Source organism: Myotis daubentonii, chromosome 17 (assembly GCF_963259705.1).
Source record: "Myotis daubentonii chromosome 17, mMyoDau2.1, whole genome shotgun sequence".
Taxonomy (NCBI): domain Eukaryota; kingdom Metazoa; phylum Chordata; class Mammalia; order Chiroptera; family Vespertilionidae; genus Myotis; species Myotis daubentonii.
Genome location: NC_081856.1, coordinates 35,998,541 through 36,024,794, shown reverse-complemented (window position 1 = coordinate 36,024,794; position 26,254 = coordinate 35,998,541). Strand labels below are relative to the sequence as shown.

Here is a 26,254-nt window from a genome sequence, read left to right as displayed (position 1 = left end):
TGCACTGGGCCTCTAGTATAAGATCTCTCCATAGAAGACAATAAAACTAACTGATAGAATTAAAAAAGTTCCAAATAATTGGAGAGCTCATGAATAAATTGGAAAAGTTCAATATTTTAAGGATATCTCTCCAAATTAATAAATTATTCAAATTCAGCACTTATTAAATCCTAGAAGTGTAAAAATATGGAATTGACAAGCCAATTCCAAAATATATATGGATATGTAAGATGTTAAGAATAAATAGGTAACTTGAGGAAGAACAAAAAAGGAGGGCTTGCTCTACCTCAGCGGTTCTCAACCTGTGGGTCGCGACCCCTTTGGCGGTCGAACGACCCTTTCACAGGGGTTGCCTAAGACCATCCTGCATATCAGATATTTAATTTTTTTATATATATATATTTTATTGATTTTTTTACAGAGAGGAAGGGAGAGACATAGAGAGTTAGAAACATCGATGAGAGAGAAACATCGATCAGCTGCCTCCTGCACATCTCCTACTGGGGATGTGCCCGCAACCCAGGTACATGCCCTTGACCGGAATCGAACCTGGGACCTTTCAGTCTGCAGGCCGATGCTCTATCCACTGAGCCAAACCGGTTTCGGCCATATCAGATATTTAAATTACGATTCATAACAGTAGCAACATTACAGTTATGAAGTAGCAACGAAAATAATTTTATGGTTGGGTCACAACATGAGGAACTGTATTTAAAGGGCCAGAAGGTTGAGAACCACTGCTCTATCTGATACCTAGAGCTGTTATAAACAGCCAGTTAATCAAGACAGTGAGATATTGATACAAGATGGACAAATTAGATTGCAGAAAGGACTGGAAAAGCAAACTCATATGAACACTGAAAGCTCAAACTTATATGAACACTGAAAGTTCAACAAATGTCACAGTAGTGTTGTTGTTTTATTATAATGGTTTTGAGAGCTACTGCATGTTTTTTTTTTTAAAAAATGGACTACCCAGCACCTACCTTAATTCACACCACATATAAATGTTGTTTCCAAATTGACTGTAAATCTGTCAAAAGAAAAGTAATAAAGCTTTTTGAAAGATTATCATATCCTATTGGGAGTGACAAAAATGCAACTCAAATGAACCCAAGCAATTGCCTTTATTGGGTAATGCACCAGAAAATCTGATTATGGGCCTCAGCTATCTTAAACACTATGGGTCTGTCTTCCTCTCTGCTCTGGCAGCTCATGTTTGGTTTTGTTTTGTGTATAGGCTCTCTCCTCCAGGTGAACAAGATGGCCCCAGCAGTGCCAGACTCAAACCCTCTGATGGCAGCCACCCCACTGGGGAGCGAGGGTCTCTTCAGGTACTAACTGCTTGCTTGTTTCATGTATCCATAGTGCAGACAGCACAGTGTCCGGGAGGAGAGGGCCTTGATAGGATCAGTCTAAACTCTGTTCCCCTGGTGAGACAGGACTTGTGATTGCTCCACAAGGATTACGCAAGTGGAGAGTAGTACTTTTTTTTATATGTTTTTTTGTTTTGTTTTGTTTTGTTTTTTACTTCAGAGAGAGGAAGGGAGACGAAGAAATAGAAACATCAATGATGAGAGAGAATCATTGATTGTCTGCCTCCTGCATGCCCCTACTGGGGATCAAGCTGGCAACCCGGGCATGTGCCTTGATCAGGAATCAAATTGTGACCTCCTGGTTCATTAGTCTTTGCTCAACCACTGGGCCACACTGACGAGGCAGGGCTATTTTTTTTTTAAAGGAAGCAATGATGACCATTCAAGTTTAAAAGAAAAATAGGTGAAATAAATTTTCAGTCCAAAACTTATAAAGTATATATCAGAATAATGTAACACTCATAATAGCTAGTGAAATGTTTCATAAAAATTTAAAAATACTGCATATATATTTTTTCATCAATATCAAGAAATATATTGTGTACTGAGCATCTAATATGTGCTCTGCTTTTTATATACATTATCCTTACTCTCCACAGCCAAACTGAATGATTTCATTTTTATTCTTATTTTAATAGAAGGAAAAATGTCAACATGGAAAAATTGTGATTAAAATCCAGATTTATCTTGACTTGCAAAGACTGTTGCGTTTCAATGTACCAAGGTGCATCTCAATGGAAGATTGGTTAGCTTAAATTGCAGTGTTAGTAGCTATCATAATCAGCAAAGTTCACTGGGTCGTTTCTTGGGGAATAAATTTTAACATGTATTTAAAAATAATTAGATTTACATATACTTTTTAATTCAAAGAGGATAATTTTCACATATTAAATTTAGAGTTAGATTGCATAGAAAATAGTGGTGATGGAGAATAAAGGCAGAAATATTAAAAACAGCATACATTTTGTTCCCTGTGACTAACACAATATTATTTACAGGTTTGGTTGCTGTGGTGATGGTCTCATATGTTCATCTTCATCCAGAAACCCAACAGAGATTTGCTAGCAGTATAAATAAATTCCAAATTAAACATTTCATTTTAAGATATTTAATTTTCATGAATACAGAGAACATTCAATTATATATAATTTTATTACATTACTACTCCTTTATTGGAATAGTAAATTAAAAGATGTATTTAAATCTGTAGCCTTCAAAGACTATATTTGGAAGAAGGGATTCTGTTTTTTTGGCTTTGCATATTCCTGAAATGCTATGGCTTGGTTTCCTTAAGGCTGGGAGAATTGTAGTAAGCTTTCACAGATCTGAGAGCACAGTTGCAACCAGGAACTTCTCAGTTTAAATTTTTAGTGCAGTCAGAATATAAAGTAATGTATCGGGAAGATAAAATCTCAGATAGGCAGCCAATACAGAAAAAAAAATGAGCAGAACTTTAGTTTAAATGAATTATGGCCTAGATATTGATCCCCTCTGTATAAATGTTCAATAACTCAGAGGACTAGTGTTTTTTCTACATGTCAAGTTTTGAGCCTTATAGGGACCTACTTTCTATTTCCACTACATTTGGATATTTGATGGAGAACTTCTTATTCACCTTTGAAACTTCATGGTATCTAAAATCCAAGGCTGCTGTCAATTAAGTAACTTCTCTTTGCCACTGTCATAATTTCCTTGCATTGATTTTAAGAGCTAGATCATTTAAATGTGCCATCTGTATACAACTGAATGAGTGATTTACTATCTTCATTTTTTTATGTTTCTGGATGCTTGGATTAATCTGTACACAATATTCATTAATTTTGACAGATGATATATAATTTTTCTTTGTTTTCATTGTTCTATATTAACTATGCAATTGCCATTGCCCTTGCCAAGCTTAAAATTTTCTTGTCTAAGTTGTCATCAGCATCTGAAAATGTTGCATTGATCAGTTTATATAGAAATTAAAATTTACAATCTAGTAACAAATTATCTAGAAATGACTCCCAAATGATTATGGTGGAGAATTTAATTAATGAAAATGTGAAAAATCTCTAAGTATGTGTGAATACAGCCTTTATTTCTGCATAAGGTGAATTATGATAACAGCAGTCAATTTAATGCCTTCCTAAGTAATAATATTCATGAAATTATAACATTTATGCACCAGTTATCCTACCTTACTAATAAAAGCCTAGGTGGTCCTTATGTCATCACACTGTGATGCCCTCACGCTGTCAGAAGATGGCTGTGTGCACAGCAAAGGCGGGACCTGGCAGCCACTCCGAGCGGTTTCTGCTGGGGTTCCTGTGGCCCCGTGCCTGCTGTAGAGGCAGGACCCCTGGCTCTGGCCTACCTCTTGGGGGCAATCCATCAAGGAGCCCCAGATGGGTGGGCAGGGCCTACCTCTTTTGGACGATCAATCATGGGGCTCCCGCACTGTGAGAGGGCACAGGCCAGGCTGGGGGACCCCACCCTCCGAGTGCGTGAATTTCGTGCACTAGGCCTCTGGTATAATAAAAGGCTAATATGTAAATAGACTGAATGGCGGAACAATCTAACAATCGAACAACTGGTCACTATGAAGTGTGCTGAACACCAGGGGGTGCGCACAGAACATGGTGGGCATTGGCCACGGTCAGATGGTGGACAGGTGAGCTGGGGCGCCAGACCAAAGCGGGGCACTGGTTGCTGTCTTTGGGGTGAGTCTCTGGTGGTTACTGAAAATTCTTTGCTCCTGTTGCCGGTGCTGGCCCTGATTGCCCCTCAGGACTTCTCCACCTCCCCCCCACTCCTGAGTGGTGATCCAGGCAGCAGCTGCTGCTCACACCCACTGCTGGTGCAGGCCCCAATCTCTCCATGCCGTCAGCGGTGTGAGCAGGGCTGGCACCATTAGTGTGTGGGAGCAGTGGCAGCAGGAGCAGGGCTGAAGGCAGATGGGGGCTGGGAGCTGTGGCATGAGGGGCTGGACGGGGGTGTGGAGAATGGGCCGAGACCCGCCCCTGTGCCCACTGCAACCTCATGGCCCTCAGTTCCTTTCAAGGTGCACAAATTCATGCACTGGGCCTCTAGTCTTTTTATAATATACAGTAAAATAATTAATTGTAAAAAATACAAAATTGTCATATTCCACATAAAATTTTCTGTGTACCATCAGTGGTATGTTGATTGCATGTTGGAACACACTGGCTTAAAAAGATACAGCCCAGACTCCCAGATTCCAAAACATGTTAGACTATTTATAATCTCATCCCAGCTATTTTCTGGTCCTATCTTTAGGTTTTCCCTATTATATACATATTTTTCTGTGATCTTCTTTTTGTTGTTTACTCTATAAAGTAGCTCTTCCCTTCAACTTCTTCACTTAGAAAACTTTCACGACATTTTCTACCTACTTCTCTTGGAGCAACTGTTACATTACATTTTATGTACTTGGTTGTTAATATGTGTGTGTGTTTTTCATAGACTGTGCTTCTTGGAGAATATCTGTCTCCTGGCTTTATTGAAGCCAAGTCTTACAGATTTACTATTTACTATGAGTAATATTTCCAAATATCAGTGATTTTTGTATCTATTTAAGTAAACACAGGCATATCCTTTTCTCTTTTATTCCTTGACAGTGGAGTTATGACATATTCATTAGAGAAAATTTGGAAAAAATATTAGAAATTCCTTTCTGCCAGGCTGGCTGAGAATCTGAGGTTGCTTTAAAGTTGAGTAATTACATGTTTTTGCAAGCCAGGCCTGTGAATTTGTTTACAATTTTCTTAAAAACTTAGAACATCTGGTCTATTTGATTCTTGTAGGTTATGTGAAAGAGTAACAAAAGCCAAGGATCTTGTCTGTTTATAGCTAGTAAGACTGGGGAATCTCTTCTTTATTTCTGATGTCTATGGGTGGTGCATCCCTTGTACAGCAGTTAAGATGAAATGATTTAGCATTAGTTAGTTAGCAGCCTAGCTTTCACTATCTGACAGAGGGTCTCCATGAGAGATGATTAAGAGAAGTCACCCGGAAGCCTATCTTCTTCTACTTACGCTATAGATGCAGTTGACTTTTCTAATCTTCCAAAGTCCCAAGTTACTGGACTCTGTCAATATCTATTACAGTAAGAACTCAGAAAGCTGCTGTTGGCAGTGCCACTCCATCTCTGCTTGCAAACTATATAACACTTGTTTGGTTTCATCCCATCTCTTCTGTACCTTGCAAAAAGCAACACCAAGCAGCCAACCTCAATACTCTGACCATTTCCAACTATTTCCCCTAGATCTTGAGACACAGAAAATGCATTACCAGCTTTTGAAATTTCTGCAGGAGGATAGTCAAGGCCAACAGCTCTCCAGCCCACAGTAGCTGTTTCCCCATGGTGTGTTGTCCAGGTCTCATATGAGTGCCACATCTTTTAGGTTGTTATTACTGTATTTTACTTCTAGGTGCCAATTTCTTTATTAACTAAGATATAACCAGTAGATAGAGAGGATCTAATGAGAGAAAAGTTCATTTCCCTCTCCTGTAATGATATGGAGGTATGAATAAATGGCTTCATACCACAAAACCATTAAAGGGACCAGGTTCCTGCTCTTCCATCCCCGAGGATAGTGAAGGTGCCTATGAAATCTAAGGGATAGAACTGTGGGCAAGTGTAAATGCTAATGGTTTCCATTCTTGGAAAATGATAGAATTAAACACTAGCTATACCTGCATGTTAGTACTTATATAATTAGGCCTATTATATTAATCACTTAGAAAATTTCACATTGGTTCAACTGGTTGGAAGATTTAGTTTTCCTCAACTAGTCTTTGCTTTCTTTAGAAGCTATTAACTTCAGATATGACAGGGTAAGTAAGAATATCCTGGTTGAGTGATGTCTGGGGCGGTAGGATCTGTCCAGAATTTGTCACTGCTTACAATCTCTGGTGTACCTGGGGAGGGTGATGACATGAGTAAAGGGAAAAGCTAAAATCAAGGGAAGACAGTGGAAAAGGAAAAAACAATTTTTTTAAACACTGAAGAAGAAATGAGTAAAAATCTATTGTAGATGTTTGTTCACTTGTCTTATTTTCCAAATGGCTCTTCATGGTAGTCTTAGTCTGTTAGCTTACCCAGGTAGAAAAAATTATTTAAATAAGACGTGGAAAATAAAAGCATAAAAAGCAATAAAAGCATTATATTGGTGTGGCAATTTAGAATTTCTACCTTGCCTAAGAAAATGAAACCTAACCCTTTGGCAGAACCGCATGGAAAAAAGCAGCTTAAAAGTGATAGGTTCTGAAGGAGAATTGTCTTTCCAACAAGCAAGTGCTTCCTATGGGAACCACATGTTAACCCATCAATTTTGCACAGCCAATGAGAAGACTAAATGTCCAGCCTTCCTTTGAAGGAAAATAGATGAGAATTTTTATTGATCTTGATCAAGGAGATTACAGTGGTGTTGAATAAGCAACACAATAAGATTATCCTCTTAGGTTTAAAGGCCAAACTAAATTGATCTATGCTTATTCATGTAACTATTTTGTGAGCTTCTTTGGAAGAGATATCTTTTCAATACAAGCAAAGAAATAGCTAGTGCCCTTTGTAATTATGCTGATATAGAAAAGAGACCAAGTAAGCTTGAGAAAGAAACAATCCATCTAGGATTGAATGATTAATCAAATGATGCAGAATTTGATTAAAAATGTAAATAAGCATTTTATTTTTAAAAATTAAAATGCAATTCAGAGGAAATTTTTGTAACCCTTATATCATTGCATCTGTAACTTTCCCATCTCTGCATTTTAGGAGGCTGCATTATTAAACATTATAGGCATATCTTGGTCACCAGACGTATTAACTGAATTATTTAAAGAAGTAACCTGAGACTTACAGTGAATCATGTGTCTCCTTTAAGTGACTTAAATTTTTTTCTATGTAATAGAAATAACACATACAGACTTATGAGTGTCCCGACTAATGAGTTTTTTGAGATACCAGCTGTCTCTCCACCGATTTTTTGCATTGAGTTGACAGAGTAATTTGAGTTAACGAGCTCCTTAACGAGCTCGGTCTCGGAACGAATTAAACTCGTAAGTCAAGGCCCCACTGTATTTTGATACAAAGTTTATTGTTAAAGACAGAAAAAAATTAATACATATTTCAAATCACTTCATTTTTAAAATAAAGCCCAGTTTTAAGAGCAGTTTTGATTTACAGAAAATTGAGAATACAGTACAGAGGGTTCCCCTATGCAGACCCACAAAGTTTTCTTATTATTAACACCTTTGATTCGTATGATATATTATTACAAGTAATGAACCCATACTGATGCAGTATTGCTGATTAGAGTTCATAGTTTATTCATACATCCTTACTTTTTACCTCCAATCCTTTCCTCTCCCAGGACCCCATCCAGTGTACCACATTGCATTTAGTAGTTCTCACTGACTGGAAGAGTTTCTTCCAGTTTTCCATGTTTTTGATGTCCTTGAATGTTTTGAGAATTGGTCAGGCATATTGCAAGATGTCATATTGGAATTTGTGTGATATCTTTTTCACAATTAGACTGGGGTATGGGTTTGGGGGAGAGCCAGGGTACAACTATCAACATGGTTTATGAATTTGATGTTGACCTAGATTACATGGCAGTGCTTGTCAAGTTTCTGCGCTCTGAATATTTTGTTGTCTCTGCCTATGCTGTAATCTTTTAAGGAAGGCCTCCATGCACAGCCAACACAATGAGTGTGGAGTGCTACTCTGTTCTTTAGGATGGAGTAGCTACATAAATTATTTGGAATTTTTTTCTGCATGGAAGATTTGTCTCTTATCCCTCATTTATTAATTTATTCAATCATTTATATCAGTATAGACCCATGGATGTTTATTTTATACTTTAGATTAAAATACAGTATTGCTTGATTTATTTCATTGCTCAAATTGTTCTAGCTTCGGCCATTGGGAGCTCTTACAGTGGGCTCCTCTGTCCTTTTGACATAGACCCAAACCATGTGTTTGTTTGTTTTGCTTTCCTACTTCCTGGCACTATAAAATGTTCCTGACTCTTCTGTTTATTTCCTGACTCAGGTCTAGAATCAACTATTTCTCCAAGGATCCGTGTGTGTGTGTGTGTGTGTGTGTGTGTGTGTGTGTGTTAAATTGGAGAATAATACCAAAAACCCAGATCTGAGCATTAGGTGTGCTTGATTGATACTCAGGTGTTGTTACTTTTAGCCCTGTCACCTGACATAGCAAAGAAATATATGTGTGTATGCTAATTTATTTAGGTACACATATGTATAAATATTATTATATATAACCACCTTTAACAATATTCAACTAAACATGAGTTCATACTATGTCTAACTCTCATCAATTACCACATGGACCATTCCAGCTTCCTCCCCTTACGTTATCTGTGTGTTTTCACTCCAAGAATGAGAAACCTGGCATCTATTTACTTAAATGTTCTCTTCCAATATCAATGTAAAGCACCATTAAAACTGTGAACACCTACCCCTATGGGGAACAGCTTTATACCCTAGAGTATAGCCCTTCTGTTCAGTGCCTTTTCCTTTAGTCTTACCGAATCCATTCATTTCCAAAGTTAGGTCAGCGCTTTCTCTCCCATCTTCTTCAGTGAAATTGTTTCACATATTTATAATGTAGTTACATTCTCTTGTCACCGTCTGCATTGCTTCCTAGAATCCCCTAACCCAGTGGTTGGCAAACTCATTAGTCACCAGAGCCAAATATCAACAGTACAACGAGTGAAATTTCTTTTGAGAGCCAAATTTTTTAAACTTAAACTATATAGGTAGGTACATTGTTATTAACTTAATTAGGGTACTCCTAAGCTGGCCTTTGCTAAAAACGTCCTCAATCTGATTGAGGTACATTCGCTGAGGTCGACCCCTTCCAACTCTCCCATCCACACTCGTCTTGTATACTTGTTTCAGATAGACTAGTGTGGATGGGAGAGTTGGAAGGGGTCGACCTCAGCGAAGGTACCTCAAAACAGTATACCTCCCCCGCGCTGCGTATCCCCTGGCCTGACCGGCCGACACCCCCCACTTCTTCTAACTCCACTTCTTCAAAATAGACTCGCTCAGGCCGAAAACCGACTTCTGTGCATGGGCCACGAAGTTTCAATCGCACTGTACGTGCACGCCTGCACATGGTATTTTGTGGAAGAGCCACACTCAAGGGGCCAAAGAGCCACATGTGGCTCAGGAGCCGCGGTTTGCTGACCACTGCCCTAACCTTTTAAATTATTATTTTAAAGATTTTTGCATACATTAGAGATTATTTTCTGTGCTGTAAAATTTTATGTTTTTTTACAAATGCATAATGTAATGTAGCTATAAGAACAATAGCATAAGAATAATTCCACTGTACTAAAATTTCTCTTTTCTATACCTAGTCATCCTCTGCCACTGACTATGAGTCTGGGAAACCACCATTTTTAGTGCAGTGAAATTATTCTGTATCATATTCTGAATGATATTAGAATTATAGACATAGAACATTATGCTTTTGTCAAAATAATTTATTGATAAATCAGATAAATCTGAGTAAGACTGACACTTAGGTACTCATCATAACATATTTTTCTTTTAGTATTAATAGCTGCTGGGTTATTTTTGTTTTTATAGAGTTGAGTAGTTTATGTCCATGCTCAGCTTAGTTTAACATCAGATATGGATTAGGGAAAGTAACACTGACATTATGATGAGGGGGTAGGTAGACAAGTGGGCTATGTCAAATTATATTTCTAGAATCCTACTGTAGCTCTAGAGAAAGAACATCTTTGGTGGTTTATAATTTATGTGAATTGTACTTTTTCTTAGTGAATATACAAGAGATTCAGGAGCATATTTTTTAAAGAAAAATGTTTTATTTGTGACAGTACCTTATGCACGTCATTACTATAATATTGAAAAACACCAAATTCTATTTGGCTATAAGGCAGAATGATGGAAAGGAAGAAATTGGTCTTTCTTTCTGACTGGAACTTCACCAGTGGCTCTTCTGAATCTTTAGCTTATTCACTGAAGATCTTGGGACTTGTTAGTCTCCATAATCATGTGCCAATTTATTATTTGACATATTGAATATACATACATACATACATACATACATACACAAATATTGGTTCTGTTTCCTTGGATAACCCTAATTGTTTCATTATATTAGTGTTTTCAAATAATAAAGAAATTGCAGAAAGAAATACATTTTACATAGTGAACAAGTAAACATTCCACAACATACATACTCGTATATACTCATACATGTAAGATAAAGTTTGCCATTTCTATAAAACCAATTTTATATCAAGTATTCTATTGATATCTAGTAGCTCATGAGAAAGATTCTTAAACCACCTCCCTACAAATTAGAAAATATTTAATTTACCATTATAAGTGTGTCTGGTTGTCCAGAACACACAGAATAAAACTATACATAACGTTTATGCTTGATTGAGGGTTTTTTCCTTTTATTCCTCCATCTCAATTAAATAAGTTGTGAAAAAATAAGTTTCCTCTGTCTGTTTCACAATACAATATATTCTTTAATATTAATCCAAAATCACAATAAATGTACTATCTGACAATTATCTTTCAATATAAATGAAGAAACAAATTATAATGACGTATAATAATGAATGAATTGTAATAATGTATTTCCTTTAGGCATGAAGCTTAACTCAATTATAGATGCAGGGTTTTGAATAGCAAATGGATCTTCTAAAAGTTTTTCTATTTTCTTCAATAAAGTAATGATTAAAAGTTTGAGGCAGAAATAAGTTGTAAATATATTTCTAATTTTATTTAATTCAAACTCCCTTTGTTATTCATGTCCTCTTCAATGTAATGCAACATAATTTGGGAACATGTAGGAGATAAGGTGATGACTTTGAGTCTTGTTTGCAATAATGATAGTAATACTTTTGGAAAGCTTTATACTCCATATATGTTTAGCTGCCCATAAGGAATGCTTAAAATGTCAGTTAAATACGGTAGCATTTTTATTACCAAATCACCACATAGAAAATATCTTCCAACTGTGGTTAATTTACATCTAGAAAAAAATAAAATTCACTTTGAGTTCATGATCTGTCAAGAATTGTGGGGTTTCTGAGATCCCTCCTCCCCCTTCTTGTAAGCTAACAAGTTAGCCTGCCATAGTTTCAAAAGACATGAGACTCCTGGGACAGAGATGAAGGACTTTATTATTCACAGCAAACAGGACAGCACAAACTTCGTATTTCTTCTTGCTTCCCAAATCCCACCGGGCGACATGGAGGCTGCATTGGCCAGTGCTGCACAAGCAGTGAATGTGCCACAGATGAGAGAGTCAAGTACAGAAGAACCGAACCTTCTAAAAGCTTCAAGTGAACATGTGCCACCTTGACTCAAAGGGAGACATGATCATCATTATCCGGGGCATCACACCCATCTACGAGTGACTGAGGAGCCATGCTATTTCTGTTTTTCAACATTTTGTGCTATCCAGACATTCTTGAAGATATTCTAGAACAAAGTTATCAGTGCTTCCATTTGCAAAATATGTAGAAATGCAAGGGACACATGGCAAATTGTCTCCCAGTGTAATCTCTCTTAGACTTTTTCTGGGACAACCAATACATTTCAGGATGATATAATGTTTAATTTTAGACAAAAATGCTGGATATTATGTTATCACTGAGAAGTATAATTTTGAATTTTCAATTGATATATCATGTAAAAATATCATACATTTCATTTCCATACATATTGTAGGAATGATTCTTTAGAAAGTTGTCACAAATTATAGAGTAAAAGTACCCCTTTTTATTAGCAGCTATAGAAAATTAAGAAATTGTTTAAATTAATATTTTTTCTTTGAATATATTTTGGGGATTTAAAATATTTTTATTGATTTTAGAGAGGAAGGGTGAGGGAGATAGAAACATTAATGATAACAGCTTGCAACCCAGGCATGTGTCCTGACCGGAATTGAACTGTGACCTCCTGGTTCATAGGTCAACACATAATCACTGATCTTCACCAGCTGGGCTTGGGATATTTTAACAAGTCAGCCGGCTGTATTTCCAATTACTTTTCAATGTTGACATTTTAAATCATTCTTTTGCAGGGATATCATTAAAATTAATATATTGAAATTTATTGTTTTTATTGAGGTTTGTACATTTAGCACAATTGAAACAGGATGACTTTATGAAGGGAACATGTAAATAGAGAGGAGATGAGGACTAGGATTGACTGACCACTTCAGCCAGAAAAGATGAATGAGCAGTGGGGGAAGGGAGAAATCAGGAGAGTGTGATGGGCTGGAAGACAAGTGAAGAAAGTGTTCCAAGATAGAGCTTATAGTTATCCTTGTAAATGCTGCCAATGGATCCAGCAATATAAAGTATGAGAATTGATTACTGGGTTCAGCATTGATGGGGTAATCGCTGACTTGAAGTGGCTCTTCAAAAAAGAATAAGAAAAAATTGAATATAAAAATGTAGGGAGTGAATATAGAAAATGCTTTTAAGGAGTTTTGTCAAAATGGAGAGCCTGAAATCAGGTGTTTCCTCAAGATTGAAGTAGATTCAAGGAGGTTTTTAGTGTGCTGGCTTTTGTTTTTAAGATGGGAAAAAATTAAATCATGTTTTTATGCTGCTGGGAGCAATCCAGTAGGAAAAGTGACAGTGGCGTAGTGAGAGGGAAAGGACTTTCTGAAGCGATGATCTAGAATTGCACAGAAGGGACAGGATGGACAGTTTAAGCCTCATAACAGGAGGAAAGGCACATAGGGGTAAACACAGATACACGTGGGTGGCAGACCTTGTAGAAAAGCTCTTCTAACTGATTCTATTTTCTAAGTGAAGTGGAATCACAGGGAGGTGTTAGAGGTTTATATTTACTGAGAGAGTGGATGGATTCTGGAATAGCAGTATGATTGCCTAGCAGCGTCAAGAAGTCATTCGGGGTTGTAGGCATGAATGTGAAACGAGAGCAGTCAGCATATATTGTTTTTTCTGTTATCGTGATCAGCTCTTCAGGGGCAGGCACACAGAGGCACTGAACTGAATTGAACTAGGGTTTGGGTTTGACCAAGTGTATGGCAAGAAGGACCACAGAGCAATGGAGTTGCGGAGGTAGATAAGGGGATGATTTTAATATAAGGCAAGTAAAGACATGAAGATGGTGAGCATCCAGGTTACCCCATTGCCCCTGAAGACATACCATGTAGACAATTGCCAGCGGCGTTTATACGAGTAGAACTCTCCTTGTGTGATGTTTTAATGCTATATATCAGCATGGCTTAGAGACAGGTTTGGGCGTGGGGGTGCTTTGTGAAGGAAACCAAGGGAAGCACTGGACCACATTTCCTGTCAACCAATATCTTCTTGGACCTGAATTGAAGGATTGATAAGACAGAGATATTAATGGCTAATATTTCCAAAGAACAAACTTTTCATGTTATCAAATGTATCCGTAGAAATATTTGTCAAATCAGTAAATTTACCAATGATAATATTTTGCTTAGATAACTTGGGCCAACATATATATTTTCTGCAAGGGTTAATCAAAAAGATTTTAATGAGAGTAAGAATTCCACATTGAAACACAGCACTGAGATTTCTACCTCCGTTATTTTCCTTGTGCATCTCAAACATTGTACTTAATACTAATTTTCATTAAAATGACAAATGAAACAATTTCTTGTATATATTGGAAAAACAATAAAACGTGAACATGATGCCATTTCTACCAGAGATACCTCAGTAATTTCTTAAAATTGCTCTTTTCAGTTCTCAAGAATTACCTCTGTACACTCAAATGTTTTAATTAGTATTCTCAGAGCTTACAGAAAGCCAATAATTCCATTATTTATATTTCCAAAAAGTGAATATTATTTTGTAGCAATAATTATTAGATTTTAAAAATACTGTTAAATGTTTTCAAATGATGGGATAAAAGATTAACAGAGTTTCTGCTTTGTTTTGTTACTTAAATTTGGTTTGCTTATATATACATGTGTTGAATAACTACTGGTATTTTATGTAACAACAAAACTGAATAAACATATTTAAAAATTTCTTTGAAACACCCATATCATATATGTTTAGTACAAAAACTACATAAGACAGTTTTTTTTTCATTTTCCAAATTAATTATTATAAAGATAATGTTTGTCTTGTTTAATAATGACTATAAGGTGTGAGAGCAACTTTTCCTTAAAAGCACCATGCCATCTCTGAGAATAAGCTGATTTTTTTCTGAGGACACATTAAACCTCTCCACCTACAGGAAATCGGCTTGTCTGCCTAAGACATCAATCCCCTACATATAGGCTGTTGGGGTTCATGAAATCTGTAATGTGACCTTTAGGAGTATCATTTCCAGCAGATGAGGATTCATTCCTGGCTCTTTCACCTGTGTATGGGCTGTATGAATTTGGATAAGTTACTTCATCTTAAGCCTCAGTTTTGTCATCTCTGTTCCCCTCAAACCCTTGAATAGAGTATTAAATACAAGAGAATAGGACTTAATGTGATTCAACAAATAATCTCTAGGGCTAGCACACAGATGGATTCTGAACAAGTATTGTTGAGTGAATAAGTATACCAACTATATACTTAGAAGAGTACAAGAATAGCAACTGTATAATAGGGATGTTTTGAGGCTGAAGTGACATACTACATGATGAGTACAGAAGTCCTAAGGTTAAAATAACTATTCTTATTGAGCAGAGTTCCAGAGAAGCCTGGATAAGTTTGCCTTCTATGTCCAACCTCTATTTCCCCTTCAGATTGTGAATGGGATTTAATTAGTGCCCCTATGGCATGCTTTAGCACTGGAAATTGTGTAAGAGAAAAAATATTTATTTTATTACTACTCATAGCTCCTAAATCTTTCATAAAATTTGGAAGAAGGGGTAACAAGCCAAGTGAATTAAAATATTTTAGCATATAATCTAAAACTCATGCCATCAATAAAAATGTTTTTAGGGCTTAAGAATGCATACCAGAAAACCAGAGGTAGTATATGTGATAGTTCATTAATTTTAATATACATACTTTAAATTTTTACATTTCCTAACTCTGGATGCATTTTATACTTGATGGCATCTTATACTTGATTGGGTTCTCATTTTTCCTTCTTTCCTCCCTTCCTTCCTTCCTTCCTTCCTTCCTTCCTTCCTTCCTTCCTTCCTTCCTTCCTTCCTTCCTTTTCTTTGCAGTTCATTATATAATAGGATTTCAGTATAATTGATAAAATATGATATAGTCACATGTTAAAGCACTATTGCTTCATATTTATTTATCACCACCCAACCCTGGCAAGAAGCCTCTTAGCCATTTTTTAAAATTTCCTACCCCATTAAATTTTAATACCATAGATATACTATATATCTGTTAATGCACTGCACATATGTATGTGTTTTATTAATAAACAGTAAGATATTTTTGCCCTTCAAGAAACCATTTTCATCCCATTGTTGGCACAATTACACCCATTGAGAATACAGGTATTAAAATTAAAGTGATACTCCATATTATACTTAGCTTTAAAAATCTCACTAGAATATTGGGAAACATTAATTAACTATTAGGTTTAGAACTTTTGGCTTTAATTATATAACAGAATGTCTTGGAATTTTATTATTATCATGAATGTCCAAATGCTGTCAACATGCGTGCAAAATTTGAACAGTTGTTATTTACCTCTATAGTCAGAAAGTTATCCATAATGTTTTTTAACAAATAAAAGATCTTCAAGTTGATCCAGTGATATCATTCAACGTATGATTCTCATTTCATAAAATAAGACTAATTAATGATTTCAGAATATAAATTTAAAATGTTCACTACTTCATTTTTACATGTTCATGATTTTAAAGACATAACTTGAACACGACATCAATAAATATATGTTTAAAGTCCATCTAATTTCCGTGGAATACTAAGAGATATCTGCTTTACACTCAGCATATAGCCCTCAGTGTGGGGATGAAGAAGTGTGATTCTTGAAGCCACTGTATAGCATTCTTCTACTGAAGTCTAAGCAGTTGGGAGTCCCGTCTATGTAGCAATGGTGGAATACAGAGCTCAGCCCGTTTGTGGCCAGGGTTTGCACCGGAGGGAAGAAATGACCAACAAATCAGGATTTTTCTCTTGTAAAGGTAATTGTTGTATTCAACAGCTTTAATGGATGAAGAAAGGAGTGATTGATTTACTTGGGGAATATCTTTAAATAACAAAATTGTTTAGTGTGCTCTTAAATGTTCACTTATCTTTTCTCCGGGCTTGGCAGTTTAACATTCATTTTTTTAAAAATCAGTAGTGCAAAAAACTTTTAAAATTAGTGATGCATAAAACTTTAACTCTTGTATGTATTGCAATATTTTACATTTGCCAATTCTGACGTGTTATATTGGTCTAGTTGTATTGGGTTGTGTTAGATGGTTATTTTTGAGACTCGAGTGTATCAAAATACCGTTGTTGGGGAGATATAAACTGTTCTAGCAAACTAAGCAATGTATCAGCAAAAATGAACACAAGGAGAACTCAAAAGAGACTCTGCAGCAGTACACAGACAATCACATCAAGGCTTTATAGATCGAGTTAGTTGTACACAAGCTTTTGTAAATAAACTGAAAGTGAACTCAAAACCAGAAATCATCTCCTCCACTGCTCCTAGTGCTTGCTCTTTCTCTGCCTTTTAGTCGAAGCATCTCCATGATGCTCCGGGCATAGACATCCCTCAAGTTCACGCTGATATATGAGTCAGTGGCTATATTCTTGGTAAGCTTCTTCAGAGCCTCGCGCTGTCTAGCAGCTGCTTCCTTGAGCTTTAAGGTAAAATAGCAAGCAGAGAAGCGGTCGTTAATAATAGCAATAGGCAAAGCCAAGACGAGGATTCCCGATAATATACACATGAAGGCCACGATTTTGCCTGTGGTGGTGTCTGGCCGAATGTCCCCATAGCCCACCGTAGTCATGGACGTTGTGGCCCACCACCACGCACAAGGGACACTTGTGAAGGTTGTGTCAGGAATGCTTTGCTCAGCAAAATATTCCACAGTGGAGAAGATAGAAATTCCCACAGACAGAAATAGGAGCAGTAGGCCGACTTCCTCATAACACTGGGTGATTGTCATTCCAAGTGAGCGTAATCCTGTAAGAGAACATTTGCTGTCAGTCACTGGCACCCCTCCTCTCCTCCTCCCTCCTCCCACCCTTCTCTCCCTTCCCTGCTATCTACCCACAAACATGCATTTCGTATCTACTATGTCTCCAGCACTGGGCAATGTTCTGGGGTATATGGATGACAAATCACAATCCTTGTCTTCAGGAAGCTCATAGTCTAGTTGATGGGGCTGGATTGAGAAGGATAAAAAGAAATATAATTAGACCCATTCACTCACTCGTGTACTTGTTAAACACCTACTATTTATACAGAAAAGGTGAGGAATGGAATGCAAAAGCATGGAGGGGTATGTGATTGGAATGTGTATGCGAGTCTGTACAATGGGAGGTCTTTGCAGTGTTGGGTGTGGAGTGCTCACTAGGTCAGACTAGTGCCTGACTTTGACACACTTTTCTAATGCCAACTGTATGCTATCTACTTTTCTCACCCTCCCAATAAAGTTTAACACAATGAGCGTATCATTATCTGAAAGCCAGAGGCAACCAACGAAGGATATACACCAGGAGAATGAAGTGAAGCAAGTTAGGCATCAGTGACAACTGAGGCCAGAACTTCAAATGTACATTCAGAGGATAATCTTAGAGGTCTTCCAGGAGGGGTTCCTGAACTCCCATGACATCCATTGAGATTCTAGTCCTTAACACGAAAGCTCTAGGAAAATACTTCCTTTGAGTACATAGAATTTCTGCATTCTTGAAAGGAAGTAGACCTGAATATAGAATATTCCTCCATTGCAAAAAGGTATGGAGGACTGGAGCCATTAGGAAATTCTCTCATTGGTAAATTCCTCATTGCTGTTCCGAGGATTCATTGGGCCCCTGGGAGACAGACCAAAGAGAGGCCATTCCCATATCTAAAGAGATTAAGCCTTAGGGAGAGTAAGATGCGACTGTAATGGGACTGTTATTTGAATAAAGTATCTTCCCCAACACTAGAGAGATACTGCTAAATGTGTACCCACATTTTGAAGCCATATCAACCTAATGCCACAATGATATTGTCTCTGAAGTCCAAAGCAATTCCTCCTAGAATCATTGAAAAAATTTTATTCGCTCACTAGAGACTACTTGAGATGCATTAAAATACTACTGATGCTCTCATCATTTTGAATTTTGTTCTTAAAATGTTAAGATACTCTTGAATTATTTACCAGCTACTTTTGCAGATCAGTGAATATTAATTTTGAGGCTTAACTTAAAAAGAAAACTTTTTAGAATATCTTCAGAATACATTTTAGAAAACTGGCCTTGATGTGTCTGTATTGACTTGCATTTCTGAAATAAATTGACAGCATATGAGGAAAAGCATATAGTGTTTGGAGAGACTGTTTTCATTTCAAGATGAAATCCCCTAAACAATTTTGTAAAGAAACATAAAGTGGTCTGAACTTCTTCATGTTACATCTATTAACTCAGATTATTCTTAAAATATAGGAGGTAGAAGTTGTATTTATTATTCTTTTTTTACAGACAAGAAGACTGAGGCATAGACAGGTAGCACCTATAGTATAAGGCTACAGAGCCAGGATTTAAATCTGGCACCTCTGGCCTACCATTGCTCTAATTTATTGCATAACACCTTTCAATTTGTCCTTATAGTTATTACATGGGGGAATATGTCATCTATGTCTATATTCTGCTAAATGTTATGCTTAGGTTAAAATTGTCCAATATTTGTTCAAGTATCCATATCTTTTTAATAAATGAAGATTCCATTAATACTTTGTATTTCTTTAGAACTGAAAAAAAAACCTTTGAAGAGGTGACATTGTGGAAATTACTATTATTTTCTTTTTTCTTTCTTTTTGGAAAAAAATGTACTCTATACTGGGTGTTTTTAAATTGAATCCTGTGAAGAGTTTATAAATACTAGAAGCAAGCATCCTATTATGTGTGTCAGAAAACAAAGGGTAGTACTTCTAAAAGTTGTTGGTAACCCCATTATCAAATCCTTGGCGGGTGAGACTAGCTAGGAAAACACACTACCAAGATTATATTAGGATAAGTCCCAATTACTTTAGAGATGTGAAAAAAATATCTGAGGTTAATTTCTCTCCATGCGGAGAGACAATTATCATTAATGTCTTTTAGGTGATCCGCCAGGCACATTTCTAGAGAAATAAGGTGGTAAAGGACTCTCTAGTTCAATTATTTGTATTCACATGTATTGCATTAGTATGTATGATATCAATATGGCATTCTACTCCAGTTGTTTCTTATTCTACTCCTGTGATAACAATGTCAAGGTTTTGTTTCAAGTCCAAGAACCATCTACATCAAAATTACTTGTGAGCTTGTTAAAATCTAATCTTCCTGGACACAACCCCAAATACTAGAATCTGATTCTCTACAGACTGGGGCTAAGAATTAGCCTCTTAAGAAGATTTTCAAGGGATTCCTCTTTTCAGGAAAGTCTAACAGAAGGTAACTCATGTAGTCCAGAGTATCCAACAGGTCCAGGGCTGGCCTCTGAGAATCACTGCCCTCAGATAGGCAAGGGTCATCCGTAATGAATTTGTGTGATTTCCCCTGACATTGGCTATCATTTTTAAGTACAGGTATTTACTTGTGTGGAGATTTTTCTAGGGAGAATGTTTGTTCAATTTATCTAGGCCAGTGATGACGAACCTATGACACTCATGTCAGAGGTGACACACGAACTCATTTTTTTGGTTGATTTTTCTTTGTTAAATAGAATTTAAATACATAAAATAAATATCAAACATATAAGTCTTTGTTTTACTATGGTTGTAAATATCAAAAAAATTTCTATATGTGACACGGCACCAGAGTTAAGTAAGGGTTTTTCAAAATGCTGACACGCCGAGCTCAAAAGGTTCGCCATCACTGAGCTAGGCTTTATGGTACACAAAAAGCTAAGGAGTTCTTGTTCCCATCTCTCTCATGCATCGCAGTCAAGAAAATTCTCAGATACCAGATGAATTTGTGTCTTCTGCTTTCTCCCCAAACAAATATTTCCATTGTTTCTTCAAAACATAGCAGGAGGCCACCAGTGCCTGGCCATCTCTCTCCCTGTGTAGCCAGAGAAGCCTCGGCAGGGCAGGCTTTCTGTTCTGCCAAAGAACATGTGTGGCAAGCACTTTCGTGGACACAGAAGAGAAACTGGCTTACGTCCCTAAATATCATACATAACTTAGGCATATATTTTAATGTGCTGTTTATGCATATTTAATTTGGCACCTTCTAGAGGCAGAGTGTCTTTAGGTTTCTGTTTTTGTTTTATATTTTCTGGGCACAGGCTTAAGCCAAATTGAGGTGAACAAGGGGTCAAATGATTTCTCCAGTGCCTTGGGGGGAGAGAGTGTGAGAGGCATGGTTTCCTTTGTACCTGTGATAACAACTTCAAGGTTTTGCTTCCCAATAACTTTTTGGAGACCATGGTTGGGTGGAATATGGGAATTGATAATTTTTTAAATATATTTTTATTGATTTCAGAGAGGAAGGGAGAGAGAGAGGGAGATAGAAACATCAATGATGAAAGAGAATCATTGATCAGCTGCCTCCTGCACACCCCACAGTGGGGATCGAGCCTGCAACCCGGGCATATGCCCTTGACCAGAATCGAACCCGGGGCACTTCAGTCCGCAGGCCGACCCTCTATCCACTGAGCCAAACCAGCTAGGGCGGGAGTTGGTGTTTTGAGTATCAATGCAGAGTTGCTTCCCTTGGAAAGTGGGCCACACCCCTCCTGCTTAAAAATAACAACAAACTGAAAGACATCAATGAAATCCGAATACCTGTGGAATGCCTGCCCAGCTTTAGCATGCGCAGGGCCCTGAGCAGCCTCAGAACCTGGACGATGCGCCCCACGTTTTCCAGATCCTGCGTGGTCTCACTCCCACTCAGGCTCTCTACCAGAAGAGTGATGTAGAAGGGCAAGATGGCCAGCAGGTCTATGATGTTTGGCACCTTTCGGAGGAAGCAGCACCTGTCCCGCACGCACAGGAAGCGCAGGGCAAACTCCCCAGTGAACCAGCTGATGCAAAAGTACTCCAGGATCTCCAGCAGCTGCAGGTCCAGCCAGCCTAACTCAGCCGACATCAGGGCCATGTTGACGACGGACACCACCACGAAGACGATGGAGATGACCCCAAAGATGCGGGAAGCTGTGGAAGACCCAGGTTTCTCCAGGATGTCCCAGAGCTTCTGGCGGACGGTGGGACAGGGTCCTTGTGAGAAGTCTTGTTCGCTCTCATGCTGACTTTCCTGGTCTTCTGTGTCCTTCTTAAAGTCCAAGGTTTCACTCAGCTCTTTCCTTCTGAAGTATCTTTTAGAGAAGGACAACTTCGTGATTAGTCAACTTTTAAAAAATGCTTAAGTAAAAAAGAGAATTACACTTGGTGGTGAGGTTATGCTTCTTATTTTAGTTAAATGCAGAACATGTCCACTCATCGTACCCAGGCTGCCTCTTGCCCACAGTATTCTATCTTTAGCATTTAGGCTTATTCTTTTTAAAATGGCAAATTTGTGGTAGAAGCTCATACACAAGCATTTATAGAGAGCAAAGCTACTTCAGTGCATTTTTACTCATTTTCTGGCAACAAGAACTGAAGTTTGCCACATGGAACTTTGTGTGTTTGTGTGTGACGGAAAGGTATTTGTGAAGAAATGACAGCAACAGAAAGAGAACTGCAAAGTGATCGTAAAAGTCAAGGAATCAACTTTCTATTTGTGTATTTAAAACAGAGTTCCATCCAAGTTTTTAAACGAGTGTCCTGGGTTTGCTAAACGATCATGCTTCACATTGAGACCCACACCCCTATATATGCCTCTTCTGGAGCATAGCTTTGGTGACTCCTTTATTCAATCACCAAACATTTATTGCAGGCCTGGCCTCCCTCACCCTGTAAATGCATGGGCATATGTTCATTTAAGAAAGAAGGTGCAACAAGTTCCAACCCAAAGTAGGCTTTGACCCTTTCCAGCCCCCCTTCTCCCCCCCTCCCCCTGCTACCTTCCAGCTCCGAAGTGACCACAGATCCCTAGGCCCAGGTTTAGCGAGGCTTGTGCAAACCCTCAACTCTTCACCTCTGGCGCCCTCCCTCCAATGCTCCCGCCTCCCCGCCCAGCCACCGCGCGCCTCTCGGTACCTGTCCCTGCAGCAGGAGTCGATGCTGAGCTCGTCGATGCCCCAGTACTGGATCTCCTGCAGGAAGGAGAGCGCGCACAGCTGCTCCATGACGTGCAGGCGGCCCGTGCGGTAGTAGTGCAGGACGTAGCGGAAGGCTTGCGAGCTCCGGTCGAAGAAGTACTCGTTGTCCACCGGGTTGGCGTCGTCGCAGAGCTCCAGGGGGCTGGGCGCGGCGGCCAGGGCCCCGGGGCGTCGGTACGAGGCCACCACCACGGCCAGCTTGCCCAGGCGCGTGTGCGGGAAGCAGGACAGAGCCTGCTGCGAGAGCACGAAGCGGCTGCCGCCCACGTTGACCGTGAAGCTGTCCCCGAGCGCCAGGGGCTCCCCTTCGCCCTCGCTGCAGAAGACGCTGGACTCCAGCGAGGACAGGGAGACGCTGTCCAGCGGCGAGTCCCGCGGCGCCCGGCCCCGGGGAGGCAGCTCCATCCCGGCTGCCGCTGCCTGGGGGCGCCACCAAGTTGGGGCGGTGGCACGGCCCCTGGTGGCGGCTGGGATTTCCCGGGATGCCGAGGAGGGGGTTGCCTGCCACCCGCGCACCCCTGTTCTCTCCACCCCTCGCTGCTTCGGGAGCTGCGAGTGCGCGGTGGCAGCAAATCCACGTGCAGAGCGCGGAGGCGAGGAGGGGAGGGTCGTGCCCGCAGGGCGCACTGCCTGTCTCGATGGCCCTCCCCAGACTTAGGCACCCCCTCCCCGACTTTGTAATGCTGATCCCGAGCCCACGGGGTGCAGGGATGGAAAGCCTGGTTATTTGTGGGGGCCGCGGGTGGGGAGGGGCGTAGGGAGGTTGAGAGTCCAGGAGGAGGAGACCCGATGACTCTTGGCGGGCGGGATGCAAGCGAGGGGATGGCAAGACTCACTCCTGCATGGAGGGCACCCACACGGAAAGTTCAGAAAGCAGAGGCAGTGGCAACCCGGCCCGAGTCCCTTCCCGTTTCTCTTCCGGCGGCGGCTGCACGGGCCTCCCCGGGAGTGCTCCCTGGGGGGATGAGGTGGGGGGCGGGGGGCGGAGGGCCTGTGGGGCAGGGGCTCTGGGCGAGGGCGCCGCCTCCTTTGCCCCCGCTCACTCTCATTCTACTCTGATCGTCACTCACGCTCTATTTTCCTCGCCCGGCGCTCTGGGGGGTTGACCTCCTGGTTGAGAAATAAGGATAATTAATGATGGCTTTTCATGGAAGTCTCAGGGAGTCACACAGAACGAGGGGTCCCCATGGCTAGCTCCAGCCGCGTGCTGGGGCGCTTTGGCCCCTCGGCCCAGCCATTTCGGTCCCTACAAGTTTGCCGGCCAGCCGGTCTCCGGGGCGCGCTCCCGGGCGCACAGCCGAGCTCTCATTTATGGAGCAGGGACTAGACCGGCGTGGGTAGCGTCATGGGAACAGCGCCCGGCGCAGGGAGAAGCCGAGCGACGTGTCCAGGTGAGCCGGGAGGTGTTCCCACGGCCCCGGGAGCGGCGTCCTGGCCAACCTGTTGGATAGACACCGGGCGGAGTGGGGGGGAGGGACGGGACTCACCGGCGGTCCGGGCACATCTCGGAGGCGCCAGTGGGCGCCGCTGGTTGGGGAGCTGTGCTTGACCCCTCTGGTCTCCAAGTGAGGTCCGAGTTGACCGGTCCTGGAGGAAAACTGCGCTCTCAGCTGAGCGCTCCGGAGCTCCTTGCCTCGTCTCCACCCGCCACCTGCTCTGTCCCCTTGGCTAAGGCAGCGAGTGGCCGCCCCCACCCTCGCTCGCTCTGAGCCATTGGCGGTCCCCAGCACCAGCTGGGGGGGGGGGGGGGGATGCAGGGAGCTGAGGGAGGTGAGGCGGGAGGAGGAAGTGAGGCGGGCTGTGACTGAATATTATATTCATCCTGAAGACACTTCAAGGATTACCGCATTAGGTTCCCGTTGCCCTGAATCTGTGTGCTCCCAAATCCAGGGAACAAAAAGAACAAAAATTTCTACTTGCACAAGTCTGCTAAAGCCAGGGTTAAGGCAGTTATTACATTAACTGCTTTGTGTGGCATGATTCAAAGTTTTTTTCATTTCCAGCAAGCACTTGGGAATACTGCTTTCCCCCCCAAAAAAAGTCTTTGCAAGAGGGAATGAACCACATTCATTTCCCCCTGCCCACCCTCCCCCCTTGTAAATAGTTTTAGAAAAATCTATACAAAGAAGAGAGCAGGCAGCTTGACACACTCTGAGAACTGCTTCATAGGCTGACTTGAGGTGTGGCTGTTTAGTTCTGGCATTGCCAGCTGGCTGTGGGAACGTCAAAGGCCTCAGTGCCTTCACTAAAATGTCAGGTTTTGATAAAACACCCAGTATTTATTGAGTGCTTATTTTCTGCCAGGAAATTCTAGGTCATTTACTCATTTAGTACCTTTTTTAAAAAAAAAATCATAATAACAATACTATGAAGTACCCGTATACCCCTTTTTCAGAAGGGGAAACTGAGACACAGAGAAATTATTGGTCTAGTCATACAGTCCAAATTCAAAGTCAGGATGAATTGTCAGAGGCTGCCTTCATGAACACAATGCATGGACAGAGCATTTTTGTGTGGTTTTTAAGTAAAATCGAAGTGTGGTTGCATTTATTTACTGATTTGTATCTTTCCCAATTTTACCCAAATGTTTTTTAATTTCCATTATGTACTAGGTACTATTCTGGGTGCTTCAGATAGATCCATGAAGAAAACAGGCAAGAGTTCACAGTTCTGTTGAACCGTCTTCATTACTGTGTGTGAATAACTTTAATGAATGATTAGCAATAATGGCTGCCCTACCTTTACAGATGGTGGCGAGGAAGAGGGAAACCTTGCAGTGGAGAATGACAGCTCTGGGTGAGAAGCGAGGGCTTGGACAGGAAGCCAGAGGTAGGGAGAGATGACAGGCTTGCAGGCCTCCTGCACTGCGCCCTGGCTTTCAGTTGTAATTAGTGGTGTTTTGTAGAAGTGATTTTGACAATAAATACTCCTTAAGTGAAAGGCCCAGGCTAAGCATCTGATCACATCACTATGATCCCAGTAGGTACTGCCATCCTCCATTACAGATCTCAACTCAGAGGCTCACGGGCACTAAGCAACTTTCCCAGTCCCACAGTGAAAAGGTGAAGGAGTGTATGAAGGGATGAAAACCAGTGTCTTTCTGATTCCAGATTTCATCTCAAGTGCTAGGGTCCTAACATTTTCACTTGGGCTTTAATTATTGATGAAAACAATTTCCACTAATGAAAACAATTATAACAAGAGCGATAATGACTCGTTAACTGGGAGCATATAAATACAAATGACCCAGTTTAAAAATATAGAGTCTCTCCGTAACAGAAATCCCTGCCTTCTTCCCTGCCCAATTCCCTTTAATTGATTGTCTTTCTACTTCCTCATTGATCGGCCAGGTTTGAGTCAGAGAGCTTAATGAAAAGGATCTGATAAAGGGGGAAGAAAGTCTATTCAAAGGATAGCCTTCCTGCTGTCTGATCTTGACCTGAAATTTACCCGAAAGTATGTCAAGAAGTGAAATGAGAATTGCTGCTAAGTAGCTAGGGGTGAAGAGGTCTTGCTTTTGCTTTAAT

The 26,254-nt window shown here is 40.1% G+C and overlaps 1 protein-coding gene across 1 annotated transcript; it reads right to left on the bottom strand.

Moving 5' to 3' along the window:
* Nucleotides 1–16,993: 16,993 nt before the first annotated feature.
* KCNV1 (potassium voltage-gated channel modifier subfamily V member 1) lies at nt 16,994–23,181 on the bottom strand. Its single transcript, XM_059672786.1, has 3 exons — nt 22,666–23,181; nt 21,313–21,842; nt 16,994–17,522 (listed from the first exon to the last, which is right to left on the bottom strand). The coding sequence occupies exons 1-3, from the start codon at nt 23,130–23,132 to the stop codon at nt 17,011–17,013; spliced, it is 1,509 nt and encodes a 502-aa protein (XP_059528769.1). The 5' UTR covers nt 23,133–23,181; the 3' UTR covers nt 16,994–17,010.
* Nucleotides 23,182–26,254: the final 3,073 nt, after the last annotated feature.